This window comes from Odontesthes bonariensis, chromosome 7, assembly GCF_027942865.1.
Source record: "Odontesthes bonariensis isolate fOdoBon6 chromosome 7, fOdoBon6.hap1, whole genome shotgun sequence".
In the NCBI taxonomy this organism is placed as follows: Eukaryota; Metazoa; Chordata; class Actinopteri; order Atheriniformes; family Atherinopsidae; genus Odontesthes; species Odontesthes bonariensis.
The window spans coordinates 16,413,565-16,429,949 of NC_134512.1; the positions used below are offsets into that span (position 1 = coordinate 16,413,565).

General features: G+C 37.4%; 1 protein-coding gene across 1 annotated transcript in view; it reads right to left on the reverse strand.

Moving 5' to 3' along the window:
• The window catches only part of LOC142383899 (voltage-dependent calcium channel subunit alpha-2/delta-1), a 75,146-nt gene that overhangs the window by 16,677 nt on the left and 42,084 nt on the right, over positions 1-16,385 (reverse strand). Inside the window, exons 9-23 of the mRNA XM_075469716.1 lie at positions 16,316-16,366; positions 16,023-16,122; positions 11,754-11,912; positions 11,270-11,374; positions 10,188-10,266; positions 9,728-9,777; positions 9,150-9,239; positions 8,943-9,017; positions 8,767-8,847; positions 8,343-8,417; positions 4,052-4,123; positions 3,797-3,868; positions 2,980-3,041; positions 2,656-2,732; positions 1,986-2,001 (exon numbers count right to left, since the gene is read on the reverse strand). Of these exons, the coding sequence (XP_075325831.1) occupies positions 1,986-2,001; positions 2,656-2,732; positions 2,980-3,041; positions 3,797-3,868; positions 4,052-4,123; positions 8,343-8,417; positions 8,767-8,847; positions 8,943-9,017; positions 9,150-9,239; positions 9,728-9,777; positions 10,188-10,266; positions 11,270-11,374; positions 11,754-11,912; positions 16,023-16,122; positions 16,316-16,366 (1,164 nt within the window). The remainder of the gene's footprint in view (positions 1-1,985; positions 2,002-2,655; positions 2,733-2,979; positions 3,042-3,796; positions 3,869-4,051; positions 4,124-8,342; positions 8,418-8,766; positions 8,848-8,942; positions 9,018-9,149; positions 9,240-9,727; positions 9,778-10,187; positions 10,267-11,269; positions 11,375-11,753; positions 11,913-16,022; positions 16,123-16,315; positions 16,367-16,385) is intronic.

The window sequence follows — 16,385 nt, forward strand, 5'->3', positions numbered from 1 at the left end:
TAAGAGGGCAAGTGGCTGCAGAAACCACCAACTGCATGAAAGTGGTAAGATAGATTGAGGTTTTGGTGATCTTGCTTCAACAAAAAACTCTATATGGCTCTACAGAGAATTTCAGAGTCCTAAACTCCCTATAGAAGACGTCTGCAGCAACAAGGCACGGTGTGTTGTTTTCATTAACAGGCCTGCAAACGTGCTGACAGCATTTATGGCACAGTGACAGACTCGTTAGAGCAGGGGAGTAGTGATAGAGAAGCTGAAACACTCACTCAAAATCTCATTTGTTAGAATAACTGCACCATTAGATGTTTACGTTTTGTAGCGTCATGTTAAAACTATGAAAAATTCAATAAAAACCAGATGACTATGTGCTGAATCTGGAGTTTTTCTACTCATTATACCATCTGGTCAACTTTGGCTTCTATCATGTTGCAATCAGCGTTCATACAGCCATCCATGCATGTCTTCGACCAAATACAGAGGAATATAAAATTTATGTGAAGAGTTAAGTGAGTCGAAGATGAACCAATCTCTCTTAACGGTCTTAAAGGCAAAGATGAAACATTCATTTTCAACAATTCTGAATAAATTAGTCTATTGTTGTTGCTGATGTACTATTTCAGGGTGAAAACATGAGGAGGAGCACCATGCAACAGTTTGGCCACCCTAGGAGATGCAAGGTGTCAGGTAACCGTAGGATGAGGATTATTTAGCTCATTTAGCTTGTAAGGGCTATGACTCATTCACAGTCAATGTTGACAAAGACCAGGTGGTACATATTTCAAAGCTTTATAGATTCTCTGACTACTCAAACCAATAATCAGCAGCCATTAGCAGGATCTGCTAAACAGTTGCCCAGCACTAGAGTAGGTCAAGGGTATAAAAGATAGTAAGGCATTTAGAGAAGGAGATAACTGCCTGTTGGATTGCCCTGAATGCCAATCATAACCTCTATTTGAATTAAAAAGTTCCTCAAGAAGATTCAGACTCTGGTGTGAAAGCCCTGCTCATGGATCTTTAATGGAAGTAATCAGAGGAAAATCTTTATTGTATCCTCATTACAAACTACAAAGTAAAGCTTCTAGATCACACATGCATTTTAGATTAAGTTGAAATAGAACTTTTTTTCTGCAATGTGCAAAGGTATGATAAGAACCTCTATCCAACTTTTAAGCAAGATGTTGGATCAATTATAGCTTGGACTCTCAGCGAGTCTCATGAGGCACATTTTACTGGTTAGGGGGGAAATTAAATCAACTAAATACTGGAGAAATAATAAGTAATCATAACACTTTTTCTAAAAGAGCTGGACATGAACACAGGGCTTCTATATCAGGATGATGATGATTCTTAACACAATTTAAAATCCACAATAACCGACTCAATAGACTCAGGCTAATAATTTATTCCCTCACAGTTCCTCAACCTGAGGATTAAAGAAATGATTGACCTCAAATGAGAACTGCACGCCAGACAGCCTCCTGATTCCACAGAACTAGATAATTTTGCTTAAAGAATTCACCAAATTCCCCCAAATAAGACTTTCAGCTGCATATGAAAGGCATTACAAGCTGTGATACTTGCCAAAGGGGATTTACAAGAGTAAGTAGTGTACAGTATATACTGCTCAACCTTCTGCTTTGGCCTCTTTTCTTATTTGTTATGTTGTAACTTTTTATTTTTCAACTGTTCATAAAGGTATTCTTGCTTAATATATTAACCCTCGTATGGTCTTCACTTTTGGGACTCTTTGGTGTCCCTTGGGTCAAATTGACCCAGGACATATTTGGGGCATCAAAAATAATTTTAAAGGGATGTGCCATTGTTACCTTTTGGCTTTTAGAAATTTGATATTCTTGTGCTTGCTTAACTACAAACAGTGACTAAATAAATAGTGTCTTCTCTTGTATGATGTGACATGCAAATAACTGGAAAACAAACATGCTTATGCAGTGGATGGCAGGAGGAAGATAAAGAACAGAGGGTACTTGCCCCAAGAAGAAGCTGTAAAATTCCATCACAGAAAAAAGACAAAGAGTGAAGAAAATGCATCAGTATCATAATGCAACGAATTGTACAAAGAGTTGCACATACAGCATGTGTGTATATGACTGAGTTTTGTCTAAAAAACTCAATAAAGACAATAAGTATAAAGAGGGAGGGGAGGGGAATATCAGTAAGAATAAAGAGTATGATGTGAAGTTTACAGATTCAATATATTTGATATGTTAAAGACAGAAAACTGAAAAACTGTTTGGTAATACAGACAACAGAAAATCAGAAAATGATGGAGGCTTGTCTTTTCTTCTGAACCAGAAGAAGGGCCAGACGGAGGGGGTAAAGAGGGATAGAAGTGTGAAATACAGACAAGATCAAAAGACTGTACGATGAGACGAAAAGCATGTGGAATAGCTGTGTGGGAGTGAAGGGCGACTGACCAGTGGGTTACACTACAAAAGACAAGCACAGTGGGGATTTGCTATTCTGAGCTGCAAATACAAAGGAGTGGCTGAGGTTTCAGTAAGCAGCAGTAATACAAAGCAAGTAGGGATTCTCAAGGTTACAACCCAGAGAAAGAAAGCAAGCATGGGAGTTGGCTGTGAGGGACACCAACACAGTGAAATCTCACTGATCTGTTTGTGTGGATGTCATACTCACATATGGCTTGTTTTATGTCATCCCCCAGCTTAGCTTGAATGAAGTGCTCACTGTATTTAGGCAAAACAAGGGCCAGGCTGCAGGAAAGATGAAAGTCAGACTTATAGTATATTGGGACTTTGAACGGACTATTGAATGTTCAGTTAAATCCAAAAATGATCTTCATAGCATGTTTCCAATTTAACAAACAGAGCTGGTAGGCAGTAGAGTGACCCCTGTTGGTTAAAGCAGCTTTCTTCATTGTAGATGACATACAGACAGGTTGACAGGCCTTAAGCAAACATAAAGATGAACAAAGAAAAAAAATCATAAAATATGTCTTACCTGTAATCTGTTCCATTGACTGGTGCCCATGTGTAAGTCCTGACTCCTCTATCTATGTATCTCTGCCAGAAATGAAACACACAGATAATACTTGCATTTCTTTTTTTTTTTTCAATGGTGTCTTCTCTAAATGTCTCCATTTATTTTGTTTTGGTGACCAGATGGATTTACAAGATGACCTTATAGTTAACAGAGGTGGCAAATACATTCACATGTTGGGGAACATCATTTTGTATATGAAGGTACTATACATATGAGTTGAGTCCAATCTTAACCTGACTCGAAAACTTTGAAAATGTCACAGTTAATATAAGTGCCATATATTAAATGCTAAATAACTACAGCCTTAAAGTTCCTATCAAGCCGACAGTTTGTCTCTGTGTATTTACAGAGTAAAAAAAACAGAAGGTAGGGATGTTACTCCCGCCAGAGTGGTGTAAAAATTATTTACTCTATAGCTCTGGCTCCTGCTTAAAAAGCCTGGTCTGCTCTGATTGGTCGGTTCAACTCTCAATGCGCACCATTACACACCAGTTCTCTTTAAATTCAAAATAAAAGAAAGTGTTCGAAGGAAGATTACTATATACCTCCAAATGTAGGATGACTCATCAAGATTTTCAATTGTTTTGCAGGAAATCACAACTCCTTAATCACCATATCCACAATAACATTATTTTAATATTGTTGGGGTGATGCATAGTTTATTCATAATGCAGTTTAGAACATTTATTGAAAAAACTAAAATGACAATTGCACTTATTTTTCATTTTCACAAAAACCCAAAAAATTTCAAGTTTCTAAGTTCAGAGTTTCTTACCTCATCCTGTGTTTTCACCAAAGTGTGAATAGTGCGTTCTCCTGTCTCACCATCGATCATCATTCTTCTAATCTGCATAAAGCAATAAAGCCACAGATCCCACTGTGGTTGAATCTGATCCACTTCGTACCAGTATGTTTGAAAACGGCAAGCCTCTTATTTTCATACTGACAACCGAAGAACACAGATGCACACGTTCACACAGACAAATGTGTATGTGTGTTTGGGATTTATCTACGTGTCTGTATTCATTACCTCCACTTTTATATCATTCTCCAGCTCAGCATCGAGGAAGTCCAGGGTAACTGGCTCCTGGAATTTAGGATTCTGTGAAAGGGATATTTAATTTTGAAGTGTGACACAATTTCAAAAAAACTGCACACAATTCACAAACACACACTTAAAATAACAAGTGGTAATTAACAGAGAATACATTAACAGAGAGGATTCTTTTACTTTAGGCTTCTCTGGAATAAAGCTGGAAGCAGTTTTTCTTGTGTTCTATCACTTCATCTGAAGCCTGCTGAGCTGACACAGAAAAATGCTATAAAGTGCAGTGGGCTATTTAACAATCTTCTTTTAGGGGTGTGCTCTTAATATTAGTCAACTATATAGTGGACTATGTAGATAGTCCTTCTCTATGAGTTTGGATAGAAGTGTTGCCAGTGCTTTCGACCCTTCAATGCGTAGGTCATTTTTTTAGATTATTGCATACAGTGGGTCACTGGCAACTTGGCAGTAATATAGGACAGCTTAAGCTGCATTTCAACTACTTACTTTAAATGTTTTTGTCTTACTCTTAACCTCTCTAAACAGATGTTTTAATAATAATTTCAAAAATAGCAAAGACACATTATATTTCAGTAAATGACATGACTATAATTTACAATTGACTGTATTAGACAAGAAATCAAAAGTCACAAAGTCAATGTTTTTTGAGTAAGTTGTGTGTTTTTAACCAAAGTGTTCCTCTCTAAAGCCAAACATGTTTTTATTTTTAGTTTCACCTCTTCTACTTTTTTTCTTATTGCTGTCTTTTTTTGTTCTTGTTTGTTTTGGCTCCTGCCATGGTCACGGCAACTAATTGCCAATGTTTGTGTCTGCGTTGCGTTGGTGCAAACTTCTGGCTTCCCGCGCGGCAAATCTGGCTTGAAAAACTACTTTGGATTTATAGGAGAAGGGTTGAGGCAGTTAAATTAACTATACGAGATTGCCTCATCAAACTATAGGACGACACATTTTGACCCCCTTGTCATTCAGAGTAAATACATAGCTATGTGATTCCCCATGCACTGCTTTCACTTCTAAATGATCTGATACATGAATGATACAAACACTCATTTTATATTCAGCAGTGAGCTCAGGTTTACCAATGTACGTCCTTCTGTATATCATGATGTCACACATTAAATGTATGCTTTTTATCATTTAAAATCTTGATATTGTTTAGTACATTGATACAAACACCGAGGAAATTGTAGACCATTTTAACTTAGTAAAACAGGGTTTCTTCATTGAAGTGTTAATGGAATTATATGCATTTCAGTTATTCATACTGGGATGTTCCTTGGTAGTAAATTAAGGAAGAATTACATTATTTTGCCAAAAAATTGAATCTAATCATATGCATGGCACATAAAACAAAGTATACCATATGGCCCTATTTTGGCATTATATATGACAGAATCAGACTTGATACAAAGTGACACTGACCTCTATTAAAGTCCTCTCTTAAAAACTCTATACGTCTGAGTGGCTTTATGGTGATATAAAATGGTGGCAGAAATCTAGTCCTGCTCTGTAAAACAGCAGTATATGGAATCTGATACCAGCCTGTCCTCCCCAGAATTTTCTAATTAAAAATGCGGGGTGATATTCTACGAGCTTAAAGTGATGTTTTTTTTTCTTCTTTCGCTTGTTGTTTTCACTTGCATGTTCGTATATATTGGGAAGAAGGAACTCAAGACGTGCAGACATTTGTATTTTGTTTTTAAGGATGTATAAAACACAGGTGTAACTAGCTGTTGCTATACCAGTGCTGGAGATAAAATAATATAACAAGTTAAGAGGTAATCAGTACACAGATGAAGGTGGCAAAAAATACCGAATCATGTACAGTAAAGGCCATGAGTTATATTCCTTACATGTGATGATAAGTGAAATAAATTGAAGCAGCAAAGGAAGATGATGATGATGAAGGATCTCGACATGAAAATGAGAAAAGAAAGAATAAAAGATAAAGAGGTACAACACTGGGTGGTGCTGAATAAAGCATCAAACCGACATAAAACAGGAAAGAAAATATAAAGAACATGAAAACACTGGATGGATGAATGAAATATCAGCCATATGAGAAATGCTTTAACTCTGCAACATGGGAGGTCCACATGACATAACTCACATTAGGATTTAAAAGGGCCCCAGGTCAATATCGGTGTTCCACAATCCTATATTTTGCTGTGTCAGTGTGACAATGTGCCTTAGATTTGATGGGAAATTACCTTTATTTGAATGATAAATTGCGCTGTAGACTAATTTGATGGACATTTAAGATTTCTTTGTTTATGTCACATTGATCTCACATAACCTCCAAACTATTTCATGAGTATGACAAATCTATGCTTGTTGCACTTCTAAAACCACGAGTGCTTCTGTTCAATGCATGTAAATGTGGAAACACGAGGAAAAACAACTATAAACCTTCCCTATTTTGAATGCTGACAAAAGTTCTATATACTATCATCAGATGTCTCGGACCATCAAGAAAGACTTCCTTTTTTTTTTAGGTACACTTTATGAAGATAAGACACTTACTTGGTGTCAGTGTCAATTATACCACAGAATGTGCCCATACAGAAGCATGTGAATTTTCACAAAGCACTACACACAAACTACTCTCACATATTTCTAAAATAAAATCAACAAATTAATCAGCTGTCATTTATGTGTGGGTTGCATAGTACATTACAGATGAATATCAGCTACAGCAGAAGCTACTACATCTATGGAACTGTACTACCAAAACCCTACAACCTAGAAACTACATCTGCACTTTAAAGTGCATCTACTTTGTCTCACCTCATGAAAAGTGACAGCGTACTTATTAGTGAGCCTGAGCTTCCTGTTACGAATCCTTTTCTACGAAAATTACGAAGAGATGTACAGTGATAACTTTTGGAGGTTTAGAATGTGTTGAAAGTGAGACTGTAGAGTCAACAACAGAGAAAGACATGAGCTGCTGCAGGTCAGTACTCATTTTGAAAAGTAATTCTACATTCACACACAACGTTGAACACATTAAAATGTTCTACTATGAATAATAATTGTAATTGCCCTGGTCTAAATAAATAACAGTAGGCTTTACAGGTCATCCCACAATTCATCAACCAGTACACACCTACACCACCTACTGCATTATCTATTTTCTTTTCTTTTTTTTTACAATTCATACCTGTTTCACAATTCTCTATAAAAGTCACTTCTTATTTCTTGTTTTTTCCAAGAGCCTTAGAGTTGCAAGTGTATACTAATAATGTAAGCTGACAGAATGTGAATGACCAAACTTATAAAAGTATTAAACTAAGGTTAAAAATAACTGTTTCCATAACTGTTTGTCTTGAAGTGTGTGGGGTTCACAGTTTCAGATCCAAGGAGGTGCCGTTTTGAAGCTCTGGGCAACACATGGCTCTTAAGCTGCCTGTCAGTGCTGGCTTGCCTCAGGCTGAGGGTAGTGAGCTGCAATGGGATTTGCTGAAAAGTGAGCTGGAACCTCTTGTGGGGTCAAGGGTAATTTTTACTGGGTCACATCTAAATACCTGCCAGTGGCTAGAAGTCCTATTGCATTAATCTAACAAATTGTGAAACTGCTCAGGGCTTTTGGCAGGCTGAGGCAGGCATCCTATGGCTTGTTTGCTTCCAATGAAAGTGTTATGACTTTCTGTCATAGCTAAACCTGAAGAGAAAAATATTATATCTTGCCATTGAAACAAAAATGTACAAATAATACACTTGAATGAAACTAAGTATAGTGATGACAACCCTCCACATTTTTTTTTTGTCTGATAAATCTTCATGCACGTGAGGAAGAAAATATAACCAGCAGGTCCGGGACAGATTCCCATTGTGGAGCAAATTTAATTTTGGTCTAGGATACTAGGATACTATTTTCACTTTAAAATACATTATCTTAGCAATATGCCACAGAGTTTCTTTTTATCCCTCATTCTTAAACATATATACCAGTTCACTGCCAAGTCTTCATATCTGTGAAATCCCACGTGGCAGAAGTGACCTTCCAACCAATATTTAAGGACTGATGATATCAAGTCATACACTAGCAGGGGAATAGACTCTCTTTATTAAGATTGATGAGGTGACGGCACCTGGAAAAGTTTGAAAAGAGCCTGCACCAGCTGCTAGGCTGCATATTATGCACTGATGACAAGTAGTCAGAGTAAAGCAGTGAAATAGTGAGAGTATAATATAATACATCAAGCCACAGACATGTTTAGCCACACAAAGTGATGCATAGTGCCAGAGGTCGTACCTTTGGCTGGAGATTGGGGTGCAACAGGACATATCCATTGGGATCAATGGCAAAGTAGTATCCATTTGGACCAATCTGATATAAAGATGGATAGGGAAGAGGGAATTCATTTTTCTGTCCTGAAAACCCTATAATTATCACATTATTGCACCTCATGTGTGGCATAATGGCAAGACCATGGTAATGGTTGTGAAAAAGTTTAAAGAAGGGCTTCAGAGGCCCTAAAACATGGATGAAAGTAGACATAATCGATAAAAAAGGCATTGTTATTTGTGGATGACTTACTAGAATCAAATCACACACTAATTGCACCAGAGGGAAACATATGAGCAAGTTCTTCACAACTGAGCAAGTCACAAAATGAATGTGTGATGAATGCATTCGTCTACATGCATGTGATCACACATGGGTGTGTTTGACTCACTGTGAAGCGTGGTGTGAGCTTCTTGATGTCATCAAGAGACACGTCAATCCCCATTACACCAAGAATCAACTGATTCTGGTGCTGATAGGAAAAAAATGAGAAGATGAGAAAAATAAACCACACTCACAATCAGGCTGACGCCACCCATCTTGTGCGCATGAATTTATTTACTTTACCTTAACATTCCTGTCATCAATGGTCTGTGTTCTGTTGAAGACGGGCAGTGTTCCAGTGATTACCAGACCCAGCTCCTGATGGAGAGTCAATCGAAAGTACCATTCAAAAAATTTTCTGAGTAGAGTAAACAAATATGTATATATATTTTTTTGCAAAGAAAACTATTTTTTCTTATTTATTACAAAACACTAAAAGTGATGTCATACCAAAGCATCCAGGTATACATTGGTCCATTGGACTTGTTTGGCCTGCTTGTCTGCAAGAACCATGGGTCTTCCCAAGACATCTAGGTACTCCTAAATTAGAAAAACAACACCATCTAATTTTCTGTATTCTTTTTTATGCAGAGAATATGCATTTTCTAAAGCGCCACGAGATAAAACTTTTTTCTTCTTTTCTTTTCTTTTCTTTTCTTTTCTTTTCTTCTCTCTTTTTTTTTTGCTCTTTGGCTCCCCCTACAGTTGTGGGATATAGTGCCATACTGTCACTGTCATAAAAACAAATCTCTGTGTGAGCCCAGCAAATGTACAGCCATGTACATGAATTAGCTGTCATGTTGAAGAGGCCAAAAAGACAAAATCAAAAGTGAACAGCAATGTCAAGCGATGGACAAAGTTGTGGTATCTGATAACTGTGGGCAGTTAGGGCAGTTTCAGGCCCTGACATCAGGTCAGCGTACTTCAAAATAAGTCAGAAGCACAACGTTTTAAGATTCACAAACTTCTCCAGTGTTGCTTTAGAGACCGAATGTCAGTGGAAAAAAACAATAATGTTCTAACATTACCTGTGTGTTTATTCTGATGGCTCCAATAGAAGGAATCTCATAGAAGTAACCTAGACAAATGATCAAACATAAAACATTTAAAGAAATAAGAGACAGCACGGTATCTATAAAGGAAACACCAAATGAGAGCAAAGGATGCAGGCTTGCTTCTGTATGATGGAATTTTTTTACTGATTCCACTCCTCCTTTACTTCTCTACAGTGTGATTTGAAAGCAGTCATCCGTGTTAAGCTGCTAAGGTTTAAAAAATCTTGACAAGGATATTTGGAAAGAGCTCCTCTGCTCTAAAGCTAGATCTATTGTTATTGATGTTGCCCTCTTAAAACATCCCTTTACTATTGATAATGTTTTATTCTGCCCTTTTATATCTTGATCAGGAAAAAAATACATCTGAAATCATTCAACCTTGTCAGATGGTAAGATACTGACTACAGCTAGAATTGTAACAACACAACAACACCTTTGTTGGAGCAGGCCATCCACTGAATTGGTCCTTTATCATAGTTGTGTTGTCCTACCGAGAAAGTGAAGATTCTGACCTACAACACAAGATTTGAAAGAATAAATGAATAAACGAGACATACTTTTTTTTTTTCCATTTAACATATGCCATTACAACTTTTCAGCCACTGACAAGTTAAGTGATTAGTATTGATCCTGCCATTACGATACAATATTGTGCTGGGAAACCATGAGTCAAGCCATTCATGTGGATATTTACTATTGTGGAAATTGACACACAACACCCAGCTAAACACTGTCACCGACCAACCGAAACCCCCACAGGGAAATTATATTTCCCAAATGCTAAAAACTTCCCCAGCAGGACCAAACGCCCTGCCACACCACAAAAACAAGCCAACATCCTTCGTCCAGGCGCAGACAAGTCTGGGATGTTTTGGCAGCAGGGGGCGACCAACACCATATGTGGCAAGTGCTTTCAAAGTTATGGTCGTTCAGTGTGTGTTTCACTAATGCTGTCTCTCATACAATTCTAAACAAAAAGGAAAAAAAAAAAAAGGAATCTATAAAACATGTCTAACATGTTGAAAGTATAACTCAACATGATAATACTTAAAATTTCTATCAAGAAATCAACATTCTACATGCAACATTTGTGTGATTAGGCATATCAACATGTTTTTGTTCTATGAATATGCAAAAAAAAAAACTCTTCTGCCCCTTTTGTAAAGAAAATGAGCACATGTAAACTTAAACCCAAAGGGAGTTCCAAAAGGTAGAATACGATCATCTTTGTATTTTTTGTATTGTGCATGTGTCTCTGTGTAATTTATGTTGTAGAGACTTAAATCTTGATACCGAATCACAAACTGGGGACAGACCTCCTTTTGGGGAACAGAAAGTTCCGACATTGTAAATTGTTGCCTTTTAATGAGGACTTGATAGGGTAAGGTTAGGCTTAGGCTATGGTTACAGCAGGGAAGTTAGAAATTCAAGTATAATGCCACTTATTTAATGGAATTAAATAATTGTCCCCTAAAGTGATGGAAAGATGTATGGGTGTGTGTTTTATCCTTATACCTTTTTATCAGCATTGTATTTCTCTAATATGGACTGAGCTCTCTCCTCTCCTCCATCAGTAAACAGCATGATGATCTTGTTGCAGTTTGCTCTGCTCACATTTGTCTAGTCAAAGAAAATGTACACATATTTTCATTATTGATGCATTACCGTCCAAGAGGCTAAATGTTTTTGGAGAGAGGCTCCTGTTCACATGGCCATTACATTTGGTTAACAACCTGTAAAGATTGTTTCATCATTACCTTTACAGAATCACTATCACTGTTATTCATTAAAGGTCATGATCATTCATCTATAACAAGACATTTATGTAATTATCCAGAGTTAAGCAGGAGAAATACATTTAACCACCAGATGGCAGTGAAAGACAACAATGTAAAGCTGCTTAACAGACAAAACATCAACGCTATCCATTCATAACTTGATTCAAACCCTGTGCTCTCAATCACACTGAAGTTTAGACAAAATAACATGTTTTTCTTACCACAGAGAGCTGCTCAAAAGCAAATTCAAAGCCTTTTGTGTAGTTTGTAATTCCTTTGGCTGTGATGTTCTGTACAGCATCTTTCAGCAGCTTTTTATTTCTCACATTGGCTTGAACCAGATGGTCAAAACATGCCGTCTTCTTCACCCTGGTGTTAAACTGGGAAACAGAGACAAAAAGTTATGGCCTGCAAATGATTCATACAATTAGAGTGTGTCCATGTGTAACAAATACAAATGTAACACACACACACACACACAAACACTCCCACCTGGCCTTGGCTGTTATCAGGCAGTGGTAAACAGACACATTCATCAAGCTCCACTAATTGCTTCACATCCTTGAAGCTCAACGATTTGGTACCCATGGAAACAAGATTCTGCTATATAAAAATGAAGATAGGCTGCAACACCATCTTTTTTTAAAGGTGAGACCTCCTGATTTCATCTCTACAACACATATAAATACTCCACCCATTAACCAAACGTATGGCTTCAGTATTGAGCTGTTTAATTGATTGTCCATATTTTCAAACTTTTAGGATTGACATTTTTAAAAAGCTCTCAAATACAATAATTATTAAGGGCAAAACAAATTGCATAATAGATAAGAATGAGTAAAAATATAAAAGATCTTGTAACAATGGTAAACCAGCACATTTATAGTGCTGCAGAACTCTTCTAAAAACAATACTGCACTTCATCGATCTCAACTAATCAATCTGTCTCTGTGTGATGGCCAAAAGGGAGGCTAAAAGCTCTGATCTACACAGACAATCCGGCATAAAGAGCCATATGTGTGTGCCCACGTGTATGTGTGTTCCAAAGGAGCTTGGCAGCCTTGAAGTTCCTTTTAAAGTGACAATACAAGACATACACACAATGCTATATCTCTGGTTGTGGTTTCACAAGAGAACTGAATCAGGGGGAGAGCATATAAAAACACACAAGGAACACATGCAAAAGCACAATGGATTTTCACATGAATACCTACAAAGAGAAAACAAAGATTTTATTTTGCATAATCTATTAAAAAGAGAATTGAGGGTGGGGAAATGAGAGTGTGAGAAGCAGAAAGTGACAGGAAGGGGACATAAAAAGAAAGGTGGGAGGGTGTGAATACAGAATGTAAAAACAGGAAGATGAAAAGCTGTATCTACTACAATGAGCTCATGTATTATGTGTAATGCATTCATCATGTGGTTAGAATATAACTATTTTATAGATAAACAAAGAGGAGGAAAACTATGATGAAAAAAAGCAAGACAGTGTAAAAAACACAATGTTGCTTTGTAAGCCAATGTTAAGGGCCTTGCACATGAAAGTGGAGGCAACCCACTGTTCTGTTGTGATCCCATTACAATAGCATTTATATGTGTGTTTATGGTCCAGGCCTTGGGAATGGATTAGTGATGACATGGGAGAGACGGCTAATCTTTAGGCTCTAATCCCACCGGACTGTCTGCCATTCTGCTATGGTTCTCTGGTTTGCCCACTGGAGTGATGGTGGCTAACAACACTGACAGCAGCTAACATGGCTCAACAGGCAGGATGAAAGTGATGGGAGTTTGGCAAGGTGAGAGGTTCGGCGAAAGAGAGAACACAAGCGTGAAAAAAAAACTGAGAGGATGAGACAGACAAGGGAGGACAAGATAGAAAAACAGTCATTAGTAATCTTCTGACCCGCCTGGCTTTTAAGGATGAGAGTGAGCATCTTCCATTCTAAAATGCCAAAATAGTCCCTGGGCGAATGTTAATCAGGGTAAATGATTTATGGGTAATATCAGAGACCAGTGATTTAGTAATAGGTAACAACACCCTCTGGATCAGACAAACTCCTCTGTGTGCATGAATAAGTGAGTCAGTGACAAAATAATTGCACAGTGCATTTTGTTGAGGAAGAACAAAAAAAACTAACATTTCTGATTCCTGCTATTTCATTTTACTTTGTCGTATTCAATTTGATTTCATCTTCTTTTATTGAATAAATTAATAAGAATCTGGAATGTTTATTAATTAATAAAAAAGTAGTGAACCAAAAGCATTTTTTAACACATCAAAATGTAATGAGTTTCAACAACACAGCTACATTGTGTTAGATACATGATACATTGAAAGCTTTGAGTTCTAATTTGGTATCATCATCAGATTTATTGAACTTTATGCACAAACATTACTTTTTATTTCTCCATGGCTTGAAGCATGTGTGGTAGCAGACAAGTCTATCAAGAGCCAAACAGGTTCCTCTGGTTTATCAATTGAAAAAAAAAAAATAGATATATGAAAACAACCTTTCAATTCAAATATACTGCACTCAAGGTGTCATTAGTCTGGTGTCCATTCACTAGCAAAGCAAACCATCAGCAATCTTCTGAAAAAGCCCCTCAAAAGAAATGTTGATCAGACATGACTCTATTGAGTGGTTTGAAGCGAATAAACTAGGCTCCATACGGTTGCCAGAGGGTGTTGGTATAAGCTGGTGGTATGGAACCTTTCCCAGCTGTCATTAGGCGAGAGGTAGGGTACACCCTGGACAGATCGCCAGTCCATCACAGAAAAGTGTTTCCATGCCTAACAGACATCAAGGTTATTTTTCGAGTCAGGAAAAAAATTAATATAAAAGTAAGCATATAAATTAACCATTTTCTATTTCTCCATTTCCATTCACTTTTCTCTACTCACACCTTTAGAATGCAAATCAAATAAGTCAATGAAAACCCAGCTATTGAGTGAGAGTAGGCAGGGACTGTTCGTCAAATAAAACAGTTTTATGCTGCTATATGACTACTGTCTACCTTTTTTTTTTTAATGTTGCTATCCGACCACATTAACTGTTGTTTTACGTGAGGGATGTAAATTTACCTGTAAATTACTATTACTATGAACTACAGTAAAGTTATTAATCTATTGTATTATAAGACCAATTTGTTACAATGTGCCATTAATTCACGAGCACTAACTTTAAGCCAGACTGACTGCCACAAAACTGAACAATTGAAGTGTGGATAAAACAGAGGTAGAGTGATGGTGTCATAACATTATATCTTGATTCAACAAAGATGTGTTTACTGCTCTATAATATAAATGTTCAAAGCATTAAATCTTCAAACTTGAACTTTTTTGCACCCTCGGGTTCCTTTTTAAATCCCTTGCACCATCAGTGCATTACACCCGCTGCTTTTTAGATAAGAAGCCTTCAAAAAAAAAGTTACATCAAAACTATTCACTAACTAATTGCTCTCAGTCTGCCTCGTTTTCAGCGAAACACACACACACACACACACACGGGCACACTTTGCTCTCCAACAGATTCTGATAATTACACATCTTTGCAGGATCACAAGTCCACCATGTAAAAGAATACATTGTGTTCAAGACAAAAGATCCCCATGGAGAGGAGACAGAGCCTGAATGGCTTCTTTGTGCAGAGAGGACGGAGACAGCTCCAATCTCTATAAAGACCTATCTCAATAAACACCTCCACAGGTGCCCATCTATGCATCAAACAATCTCCTGATTGGTTCTGTCCCAGTGTAATCACAAACATAGTGCCCTGGAGTAGATTGAAAGTGTGGAGTTAGAACATTGGAAGTGATTCGTGGGTGAGAAAAGTAAAAATGAAGGGAAGAAAGTGAAAACTGATGGGACGGAAGCTGTGGTATTGAGGATGGAGCAGGGGATGCATATAGTGTATAGGGCTGCTCTTTGTGTTAATGTTTGACACAAAGAGATAAATGGAGGTATATAGTGAAATGCTGAAAGGGATTTCATCCCTTTATGATGAAAGGAATAAGTGATGGAGGGATAAAAAGGGTGATGGATGACTGTTTCCAGGACTGCACTGCAGTCAGTGGCGAAACGTTAATTTCTTTAGGAGCAGTGGGAAAGGACATGCACACTTGCACCCCCAACTCGAAACCTGTGAAGAGTTTTAATTCTGAGCACCAAATAGAGCAGTGGGTATTTCATTAAAGGTCTGTTTCAGGGTGGCCAGATCTTGGAGAAATCCATATATCATTATTAGTCATCCATTTCTCTGCCTCTCTTGTTTGTGCATGTCTGCATGGACCAGTGTTGTGTATGAATAGGAATGTACAGATTCAAAACTTTCTCTGAATATGCATTTTTTCTCGAATCGGAGCATAAATGCACAAGCTAATTCATGCACATAACTTGAATCCATCTTTCACTCTCAGGCCGGACCTCCCCGGTGGCCTAAAACAAACATATCACTTAATATTCAGTAGGTGGAAGGTTTAATGATACTCACGTAAACAACATTGACATAGTCATCATCAGACAGAGTCTCCAGCATCTCACTGACAGATGTCCTGATCAGTTTGAGAGTTAAACCAGATACACTCCCACTCCTAAAAGAAGAAGAAAAAAAACTTGATAGTGTCGCACTGCAGTGTTACCTCACTTTTTCAACTATGAAACTTTACTAAGTATAATCAAAAAATGGCTTTTCTTGGGAAATACATGAATCTAAAATAACATAATAATCACAGGAAAAATTACTGAAGCGAGGTTATAGATCTGTGAGATTATCAAGGTACTCACGCATCCACGAGGATTAGCATATCCTTGGGTGAGGCAGCTCCTTGAATGTACCTTGATGAATGAAAAACCA